We start from the raw sequence: 11396 nt of genomic DNA on the forward strand, positions 1-11396 counted from the left end.
TTTCCTTACCTGAGGAAGGATGTTCCTTGCTATAGAGGGAGCACAGCGAAGGTTTCCCAGGCTGATTCTGAATAGGGGCTGAATGGGGCCTCCTCCTGTTCCTGTGTAACAGGCTGGAGAAGGGGCTGAATGAGGCCTCGTCCTGTGCCTCAGTCCCACTCATTCCCCTCCAACTGAGGTTGTACCTGACTCCCGCAAGTTGAGTAAGAAGTCTCAGAACACCAGGTTAAAGTCCAGCCAGTTTATTTGACAGTAAACCCACAAGCTTTCGGAATCACTGTTCGTTTGTCAGGTGTGTGGAAGGTTCTGATCAGAGAAGGGCATATAGAGGCACGCACAGTTTCCAGAATACTGATTAAAATGCGAGTCTTTACAGCTAACCTGCTGTTCAAGTCTTAAAGATGCAGACAGTGTGAGTGGAGATAGCATTAGGCATAGGTTAAAGAGATGTGTATTGTCTCCAGACAGGACAGAGAGATGTTACAAGTTCAGGCACGTCATGGGGATTCATGTCACACAATCTGTAACCCCCAGATAGCAAAGCGTGTGGGATTACTACCAAATAAACCTGTTGGACTTTAACCTGGAGGTGTGAGACTTCTGACTGTGTTTACCCCAGTTCAATGCCAGCATCTCCACATCATGCCCAGGAGCTGAAACAGGGGGTGTGAAGTCCTTGTGTTTCGCTCCTCCGTGGCCTCACCATCTCCCTCTCTCCTTAGGTTGGGAAACTACAGATGTTTGGGAAGAACAGTCTTATCATCATCTTCCCGGAGGACCAGAGAGACCTGGCGGAGACTGAACGAGCCCTCAACATCGACCATCTCCAAACAATCATCTTGCAGCTAAAGGAAACTCAATACAGAGATATTACTGTCAGCTTACCCAAACTCAACATGAAGTTTGATCTCGATTTCCTTTCCATCTTCAGTGACTTAGGTAAGAATCTGACCCATCCTGGGAGTGTTTGATGGGGGGACAGTGTAGAGGGAGCTTTACTCTGTATCTAACCCCGTGCTGTCCCTGTCCTGGGAGTGTTTGATGGGGGGACAGTGTAGAGGGAGCTTTACTCTGTATCTAACCCCGTGCTGTACTTGTCCTGGGAGTGTTTGATGGGGGGACAGTGTAGAGGGAGCTTTACTCTGTATCGAACCCCGTGCTGTACCTGTCCTGGGAGTGTTTGATGGGGGACAGTGTAGAGGGAGCTTTACTCTGTATCTAACCGCATGCTGTACCTGTCCTGGGAGTGTTTGATGGGGGGACAGTGTAGAGGGAGCTTTACTCTGTATCTAACCCCGTGCTGTCCCTGTCCTGGGAGTGTTTGATGGGGGGACAGTGTAGAGGGAGCTTTGCTCTGTATCTAACCCCGTGCTGTCCCTGTCCTGGGAGTGTTTGATGGGGGGACAGTGTAGAGGGAGCTTTACTCTGTATCTAACACCGTGCTGTCCCTGTCCTGGGAGTGTTTGATGGGGACAGTGTAGAGGGAGCTTTACTCTGTATCTAACCCCGTGCTGTCCCTGTCCTGGGAGTGTTTGATGGGGACAGTGTAGAGGGAGCTTTACTCTGTATCTAACCCCGTGCTGTCCCTGTCCTGGGAGTGTTTGATGGGGGGACAGTGTAGAGGGAGCTTTACTCTGTATCTAACCCTGTGCTGTACCTGTCCTGGGAGTGTTTGATGGGGGGACAGTATAGAGGGAGCTTTACTCTGTATCTAACCCCGTGCTGTACCTGTCCTGGGAGTGTTTGATGGGGGACAGTGTAGAGGGAGCTTTACTCTGTATCTAACCCCGTGCTGTACTTGTCCTGGGAGTGTTTGATGGGGGGACAGTGTAGAGGGAGCTTTACTCTGTATCTAACCCCATGCTGTACCTGTCCTGGGAGTGTTTGATGGGGGGACAGTGTAGAGGGAGCTTTACTCTGTATCTAACCCCGTGCTGTACCTGTCCTGGGAGTGTTTGATGGGGGGACAGTGTAGAGGGAGCTTTACTCTGTATCTAACCCCGTCCTGTACCTGCCCTGGGAGTGTTTGATGGGGGGACAGTGTAGAGGGAGCTTTACTCTGTATCTAACCCCGTGCTGTACCTGTCCTGGGAGTGTTTGATGGGGGGACAGTGTAGAGGGAGCTTTACTCTGTATCTAACCCCGTGCTGTACCTGTCCTGGGAGTGTTTGATGGGGGGACAGTGTAGAGGGAGCTTTACTCTGTATCTAACCCCGTGCTGTACCTGTCCTGGGAGTGTTTGATGGGGGGACAGTGTAGAGGGAGCTTTACTCTGTATCTAACCCCGTGCTGTACCTGTCCTGGGAGTGTTTGATGGGGGGACAGTGTAGAGGGAGCTTTACTCTGTATCTAACCCCGTGCTGTCCCTGTCCTGGGAGTGTTTGATGGGGATACTGGTTGTAATGTGGAGGGACGGGAAAGTGTGTGTGTGTGTGTGTGTGTGTGTGTGTGTGTGTGTTGAGACTGTGCTGTAGCTTCTACACTGTGAATGGATTCAAATTGCCAGCGGTTTTTAGTGGTGAGGGTTTGGGGGAAGGGTCTTGTGGGATTCGCCTCGTTGGCTTTCCACAAGAGCTGACATGGGACTGTCGGGCCGAAGGGTCTCCGCTCCGCGCTGTGACGTTGCCTCTCTCTCTGTAGGGTTGCTGGATGTGGCGTCGGCCCCTAATCTGTGCGGCATGATCTCCCACCAGCCGGTGCTGATCACCCAAGCCATGCACAAGGCGACACTCACCCTCAATGAGGAGGGCGTGGAGGCCAGTGCCGTCACCTCCATCGTGGTGGGCCGTACCGCTCATGTCTTCCAGGTCCAGCGCCCCTTCATCCTGCTGGTCTGGAGTGACGAGCTGGATTTCCCACTCTTCATGGGCCGGGTCATGGATCCAACCAAGTAAAGGGAGAACTCCCACTCCCCACAGCCATACACCCCCCCCCCCTCCCCTGTACCTTGCACACCCACCCCAATCCTCCCTCCATCACAGCCCCCAATAAAAGTTGAATTGAATTCTATTATTATTGTGACGTGTTTTTCTCGGATCCAATATCGGAGCACGATGCGTTTCATCTCAGGGTTAATTCCAATGACCCACTAGGGAGCTTTTACCAACCAAAGTTTATAAGAACATAAGAAATAGGAGCAGGAGTAGGCCATCTAGCCCCTCGAGCCTGCCCCGCCATTCAATAAGATCATGGCTGATCTGTCGTGGCTCAGTTCCACATTCCCGCCCTCTCCCCATAACCCTTAATCCCCTCTCTCATCAAAAACCCATCAACCAGGGACCTCGGGGTCCTTGTGCATGAGTCGCAAAATCCCCCTCGCTATGAAGGCCAGCATCCCATTCGCCTTCCTGACCACCTGCTGCACCTGCAAGCTGGGTTTTTGCGACTCATGCACAAGGACCCCGAGGTCCCTCTGCACCGTCGCCTGCTGCAGTTTTTCGCCACGCAAGTAATAATCCTTCCTACCATTATTCCTACCAAAGTGGACCACCTCGCACTTGCCAACATTAAATTCCATTTGCCAGTTCCTGGCCCATTCGCCCAGCCTATCTAGATCCAAATGCCTATCCACTTCCAAATGTCTTCACTCACCAGAGGTTTCTTGCGCATTATACAGACGAAGCATATCATTCATAGAGTACAGAGGGGAGAAGGAAAAGGATCTGATTTGATTTATTATTGTCCCGTGTATTAGGTTCGAGTGAAAAGTATTGTTTCTTGCACACTATACAGATAAAGCATACCGTTCATAGAGAAGGAAGGGAGAGGGTGCAGAATGTAGTGTTACAGTCACAGCGAGGGTGTAGAGAAAGATCAGCTTAATGTGAGGTAGGTCCATTCAAAAGTCTGACAGCAGCAGGGAAGAAGCTGTTCTTGAGTCGGTCGGTACGGGACCTCAGACGTTTGTACCTTTTTCCCGATGGAAGAAGGTGGAAGAGAGAATGTCCGGGGTGTGTGGGGGGGTCCTTGATTGTACCGGCTGCTTTTCCCCGAGGCAGCGGGAAGTGTAGACAGAGTCAATGGATGGGAGGCTGGTTTGTGTGATGGGATTGGGGGCTACATTCACCACCCTTTTGTAGTTCCTTGTGGTCTTGGGCAGAGCAGGATCCCAGACCGAGCTGTGATACAACCAGAAAGAATGCTTTCTATGGGGCATCTGTAAAAGTTGGTGAGAGTCCGTAGCGGACATGCCAAATTTCCTTAGTCTTCTGAGAAAGTAGAGGCGTTGGTGGGGCTTTCTTAACTATAGTGTCAGCGTGGGGGGGGACCAGGACAGGTTGTTGGTGATCTGGACACCTAAAAACTTGAAGCTCTCGATCATTTGTCTAATGGCCTTCTGAGAAGGAAATCTGCTGTCCTTACCTGATCTGGCTTACACGTGCCCCTGGAGACACAGCAATCTGGGTGACCCTCAACTGCCCTCCGAATGCAACTCAGGACAGGCAATAAATGTTGGTCCAGCCAGTCACACACACACGTCCCACATACATATAAAAAAATAATTCCCACTTCATCACCCTTGATGTAGTCCTCCACTCCGTTTTCTGAAGTCGATGACTATCTCCTCACAACCGCAGCTACACAAGGAGTTCCTTGTTTTCTCTGCATCGAAACCAAAACAGTTTTTCAAATGCACTTTTTCAACGCCCCTATCCATTCGGTGTAACCTTTTTTATACCCAGTTCCCACCGGGGACAAGAAGCTTCCAACTCCTTTAAAACTGCTTAGTTACCTTTTCCTCTACAACACTGTCTTCTCTGGTGCTGTGAGGCTCCTTTCTCTGGGAGGGAGCACCCACGACTGCAATTCTTGCCCTATTCTTTTCAGGATCAGAAGGGCGGAATTCTCCGACTTTGCCTACCGTTGGGGTTCTCCAGTCCCGCTGCAGTGGCTGAGCGCCACATTCCCCGTTCCCCTGGGCAGCAATGGCAGGACGTGTATGGCCTGAGAATTCCAGCCAGAGTCCTTTAACAAACGTATGTTCTTCACCCTGTTGGTGTCCCATGTCCGACATCCCCATGATCAGACTATGAAGTTAAACTACACTCCTATTGTGGCATTAGTGTGAAGATAGACTGTTTCACTCCAGGTACGTTCTACTGACACACAAAGGACCTTTCATCAAAGCAAATTTTATTTGCAACACGGTTTAGCAATAACAAATGAATTAGTTTAACCTTTAACAATTGAACAACACTTAAGCATGACTGGGTACAAGTCTTAACTGCTCATCTATCTCTATGAGTTCCAGATAGACCTAAACCTTTCTTTAAATGAGCTAACAAGTCTCAGGTGGCTGGAGGGGGGGGACTGGTAATATTAAAATGGCGGCGCGGGCTCGTTGGGCCGAAGGGCCTGTGCCCCGGGCTGTTTTTGTTCTTTGTTGGGTGTACTTGCTATGGCTTTTGCAGATGGATAAATAGAATAGAATCCCTACAGTGCAGAAGGAGGCCATTCGGCCCATCAAGTCTGCACCAACAACAATCCCACCCAGGCCCTATCCATATAACCCCATGTATTTACTTTGCGATGCCCCTTGACACTAAGGGGGCAATTTAGCACGGCCAATCCACCCTAACCTACACATCTTTGGACACTAAGGGGCAATTTAGCATGGCCAATCCACCCTAACCTACACATCTTTGGACACTAAGGGACAATTTAGCACGGCCAATCCACCCTAACCTACACATCTTTGGACACTAAGGGACAATTTAGCATGGCCAATCCACCTAACCTACACATCTTTGGACACTAAGGGACAATTTAGCATGGCCAATCCACCCTAACCTACACATCTTTGGACACTAAGGGACAATTTAGCATGGCCAATCCAACTAACCTACACATCTTTGGACACTAAGGGACAATTTAGCATGGCCAATCCACCCTAACCTACACATCTTTGGACACTAAGGGGCAATTTAGCATGGATAATCAACCCTAACCTACACATCTTTGGACACTAAGGGGCAATTTAGCATGGCCAATCCACCCTAACCTACACATCTTTGGACACTAAGGGACAATTTGGCATGGCCAATCCACCTAACCTACACATCTTTGGACACTAAGGGACAATTTAGCATGGCCAATCCACCCTAACCTACACACCTTTGGACACTAAGGGACAATTTAGCATGGATAATCAACCCTAACCTACACATCTTTGGACACTAAGGGGCAATTTAGCATGGCCAATCCCCCCTAACCTACACATCTTTGGACACCAAGGGACAATTTAGCATGGCCAATCCACCTAACCTACACATCTTTCAGACTGTGGGAGGAAACTTCAGATCAGCCATGATCTTATTGAATGGCGGGGCAGGCTTGATGGGCTAGATGGCCTACTCCTGCTCCTATTTCTTATGTTCTTATGAAACTCACACAGACACAGGGAGAACGTGCAAACTCCACACAGACAGTGACCCGAGCCTGGGTCCCTCGCGCTGTGAGTTCCTGACGGAGAGACTCCCTCTTTAAACAGACTCCCTGATGGAGAGACTCCCTCTTTAAACAGAGTCCCTGACGGAGAGACTCCCCCTTTAAACAGAGTCCCTGACGGAGAGACTCCCCCTTTAAACAGAGTCCCTGACGGAGAGACTCCCCCTTTAAACAGAGTCCCTGACGGAGAGACTCCCCCTTTAAACAGAGTCCCTGACGGAGAGACTCCCCCTTTAAACAGAGTCCCTGACGGAGAGACTCCCCCTTTAAACAGAGTCCCTGACGGAGAGACTCCCCCTTTAAACAGAGTCCCTGACGGAGAGACTCCCCCTTTAAACAGAGTCCCTGACGGAGAGACTCCCCCTTTAAACAGAGTCCCTGACGGAGAGACTCCCCCTTTAAACAGAGTCTCTGACGGAGAGACTCCCCCTTTAAACAGAGTCCCTGACGGAGAGACTCCCTCTTTAAACGGAGTCCCTGACGGAGAGACTCCCCCTTTAAACATAGTCCCTGACGGAGAGACTCCCTCTTTACAGAGAATCCGTGATGGAGAGACTCCCCCTTTAAACAGAGTCCCTGACAGAGAGATTCTCCCTTTACAGAGAGTCCCTGACGGAGAGACTCTCCCTTTAAACAGAGTCCCTGACGGAGAGACTCTCCCTTTAAACAGAGTCCCTGATGGAGAGACTCCCCCTTTACAGAGAGTCCCTGATGGAGAGACTCTCCCTTTGAACAGAGTCCCTGACGGAGTGACTCCCCCTTTACAGAAAGTCCCTGACAGAGAGACTCCCCCTTTACAGAGAGTCCCTGACGGAGAGACTCCCCCTTTAAACAGAGTCCCTGACGGAGAGACTCCCCCTTTACAGAGAGTCCCTGACGGAGAGACTCCCCCTTTAAATAGAGTCCCTGATGGAGAGACTCCCCCTTTAAATAGAGTCCCTGATGGAGAGACTCCCCCTTTAAATAGAGCCCCTGACGGAGAGACTCCCCCTTTAAACAGAGTCCCTGACGGAGAGGCTCCCCCTTTACAGAGAGTCCCTGATGGGGATATTAATGTGGAATGAATCAATTGGAGTATTGACTCGTGACCATTTACAGACATTGATAAGTTGACACCGGTAAGAGTTAGTTCAGGTGAAACTTTATTTAATATTGCACAGGATAGAATCACAGGATCCTATTGTACAGAAGGCCATTTGGCCCATCGAGTCTGCACCGATTGCAATCCCACCCAGGCCCTACCCCCTGTAACCCATACATTTACCATAGCTCGTCCCCCTGACACCAAGGGGCAATTTAGCATCCCCCTAACTGCACATCCTTGGACTGTGGGGGGAAACCCACGCAGACATGGGGAGAATGTGCAGAGTCCGCACAGACAGTGACCCGAGCCAGGAATCGAACCCTGGTCTCTGGCGCTGTGAGACAGCAGCGCTGACCCGTGTGCTGCCCACATCGGGAACTAATTGGAGACGTGGGCAATGGCCTTATTGTTGGGATTGGAAGAGAGGTGTTTGTATAGATAGAGAGGGTGAATGAGAAGGGAGGGAGGGAAGGGAAGCAAAAGGACAAATTGGTGTTGGAGAGAGTGGAGAAAAGGACAGAGTGCAACAAAGGAGTGGTAGATGGAGATAGCAAGCAAAGTGAGACAACTGTCCAAAGATGTGTAGGTTAGGGTGGATTGGCCATGCTAAATTGTCCCTTAGTGTCCAAAGATGTGTAGGTTAGGGTGGATTGGCCATGCTAAATTGTCCCTTAGTGTCCAAAGATATGTAGGTTAGGGTGGATTGGCCATGCTAAATTGTCCCTTAGTGTCCAAAGATGTTCAGGTTAGGGTGGATTGGCCATGCTAAATTGCCCCTTAGTGTCCAAAGATGTGTAGGTTAGGGTGGATTGGCCGTGCTAAATTGTCCCTTAGTGTCCAAAGATGTGTAGGTTAGGGTGGATTGGCCATTCTAAATTGTCCCTTAGTGTCCAAAGATGTGCAGGTTAGGGTGGATTGGCCATGCTAAATTGTCCCTTAGTGTCCAAAGATGTGTGGGTTAGGGAGGATTGGTGGGATAAACGTGTTGGTTATGGGAGATGAATCTGGGTAAGATGCTCTGACAGAGAGTCGGTGCAGACACGATGGGCGGAATGGCCTCCTTTGGCACTGTAGAGATTCTATGATTCCAGATACACGATGTGACTGAGGTTAGGTGAGCCTGTGGGTAACAGTCTGGATCCAGTCAATGACGTCTTCCCGTCCATCGTGTCCTGACCCAAGGTGTGAATCAATATGATCTCACTCGTGATGTTGGCAACCTCGTGAGGAAGTCAAACAAAAGAACAAAACAGCCCAGGAACAGGCCCTGTGGCCCTCCAAACCTGCACCGATCATGTGTCCCTAACTCAACCCTCCGTTTGTATCCCTCTATTCCCAGTCTGCTCATGTGGCTATCTAAATAAATCTCAAATGATCCCAGCGTGTCTGCCTCAACCATCTTGCTTGGCAGTGCCTTCCAGGCCCCCACCACCCTCTGTGTAAAATACATCCCCTGCATATCTGTGTTAAACCTCGCCCCACTTACCTTGAGCCTGTGACCCCTTGTGTTTCTCTCCGACCTGGGAAATATCTTCCCACTGTTCACCCTATCTATACTCTTCATAATCTTACACACCTCTATTAGGTCTGCCCTCATCCTCCGTCTTTCCAGGGAGAACAACCCCAGTTTACCCAATCTCTCCTCATAGCTAAGACCCTCCATACCGGGCAACATCCTGGTAAACCTCCTCTGTACTCTCTCCAAAGCCTCCACGTCCTCCTGGTGACCAGAACTGGACGCAGTTTTCCAAGTCTGGCCTAACCAATGTGCTATATAACTGCAACATCACGTGCCGACTTTTATACTCTATGCCCCGTCCTATAAAGGCAAGCGTGCCGTATGCCTTCTTCACCACCTTCTCCACCTGCGTTGCCACCTTTAAGGATTTGTGGACTTGCACCCCCAGGTCCCTCTGTGTGTCTACACTCCTGATGGTTCTGCCGCTTATTGTATAGCTACCCCCCTCTACATTCGATCTACCAAAATGCACAACTTTGCATTTATCTGGATTAAATTCCATCTCCCATTTCTCTACCCAATTTTCCAGCCTATCCATATCCTGCTGTATCCTCTGACAATCTTCATCGCTATCTGCAACTCCAGCCACCTCTGTGTCGTCCGCAAGCTTGCTGATCACACCAGCTACACCTTCTTTCAGATCATTTATACATCTCACAACCAGCGGAGGCCCCAGTACAGAGCCCCGCGGAACACCGCTGGTCACAGACCCCCAGCTGGAGAAAGACCCCTCCGCTGCTACCCTCTGTCCCCCATCACCGAGCCGATTCTCCACCCATCGAAGAGGGAGTTGATGCAAGCTAATGGTTCCACGGGTCACGGCAAGGTCAGAGGTCACGCTTTGACCCCTTGCCCTGGATGAGAGACGTCTCATGAACCATTTGGCCTCTCCTTACCACCCCTCCCCCACCTCAAAAGCCACCCCCCCCCCATCTTCCACCACACCCCCTCCCACCCCCCTCACCCCCCCTCCCCCCCTATAGCCAACAGCTACAAGGCAAAATGTCAGATAGGTCTGCGTTGGAGTTGACCATTGGTTTTGGAACTCAGTTGGATTTTCCCGTGGAGTTGGGGGCCTTCCGTTGCCTCCAGCTTCTCCCCCCCCCCGGGTCAGTGCCGGGAGTCCTGGTGCTGCCTCAAGCTATCCGCTCGGTCGATAAGGTCACTGAGGTCAGCCATCAGGTCACGGATCACGTATGCTCCTCCGAGAACTTCGGCCGACCAGAACACGGGCTCGGGGTCCTCTGGCTGTCTGCATCCATCCCCGGGCGCCGGCGCCGTGGTCTGTAACAGGTAATGGAACCGAGTAACGTAATGACAATCGCTCCAGCTGCCAGCGCTGTCTGCTTTATACACGTCGCAAGTCAGCTGACATCAACACTGCAATGAAGTTACTGTGAAAAATCCCCAGTTGCCACATTCCAGCACCTGGTCGGGTACACTAACGGGCAATTTAGCATGGCCAATCCACCCTAACCTACACATCTTTGGACACTAAGGGACAATTTAGCATGGCCAATCCCCCTAACCTACACATCTTTGGACACTAAGGGACAATTTAGCACGGCCAATCCCCCTAACCTACACATCTTTGGAGACTAAGGGACAATTTAGCATGGCCAATCCACCCTAACCTACACATCTTTGGATACTAAGGGGCAATTTAGCACGGCCAATCCACCCTAACCTACACATCTTTGGACACTAAGGGACAATTTAGCACGGCCAATTCACCTAACCTACACATCTTTGGACACTAAGGGACAATTTAGCATGGCCAATCCACCTAACCTACACATCTTTGGAGACTAAGGGACAGTTTAGCATGGCCAATCCACCCTAACCTACACATCTTTGGACACTAAGGGACAATTTAGCATGGCCAATCCACCTAACCTACACATCTTTGGATACTAAGGGACAATTTAGCATGGCCAATCCACCCTAACCTACACATCTTTGGACACTAAGGGACAATTTAGCATGGCCAATCCCCCTAACCTACACATCTTTGGACACTAAGGGACAATTTAGCATGGCCAATCCACCCTAACCTACACATCTTTGGACACTAAGGGACAATTTAGCATGGCCAATCCACCCTAACCTACACATCTTTGGATACTAAGGGGCAAGTTAGCATGGCCAATCCACCCTAACCTGCACATCTTTGGATACTAAGGGGCAATTTAGCATGGCCAATTCACCTAACCTACACATCTTTGGACACTAAGGGACAATTTAGCACGGCCAATCCCCCTAACCTACACATCTTTGGAGACTAAGGGACAATTTAGCATGGCCAATCCACCCTAACCTACACATCTTTGGATACTAAGGGGCAAT

General features: G+C 50.3%; 1 protein-coding gene across 1 annotated transcript; it reads left to right on the forward strand.

Annotated features, from left to right (window-relative positions):
* Positions 1–722: 722 nt before the first annotated feature.
* On the forward strand, positions 723–2894 carry LOC145340553 (plasma protease C1 inhibitor-like; the record flags this gene model as incomplete). The annotated part of the gene is made up of 2 exons (XM_080185025.1): positions 723–939; positions 2641–2894. Coding segments are annotated over 2 exons (471 nt in total), but the record flags the coding sequence as incomplete, so codon positions are not given.
* Positions 2895–11396: the final 8502 nt, after the last annotated feature.

Source organism: Carcharhinus amblyrhynchos, unplaced genomic scaffold (assembly GCF_965287045.1).
Source record: "Carcharhinus amblyrhynchos unplaced genomic scaffold, sCarAmb.v2.hapA chromosome_1138, whole genome shotgun sequence".
NCBI lineage: Eukaryota > Metazoa > Chordata > Chondrichthyes > Carcharhiniformes > Carcharhinidae > Carcharhinus > Carcharhinus amblyrhynchos.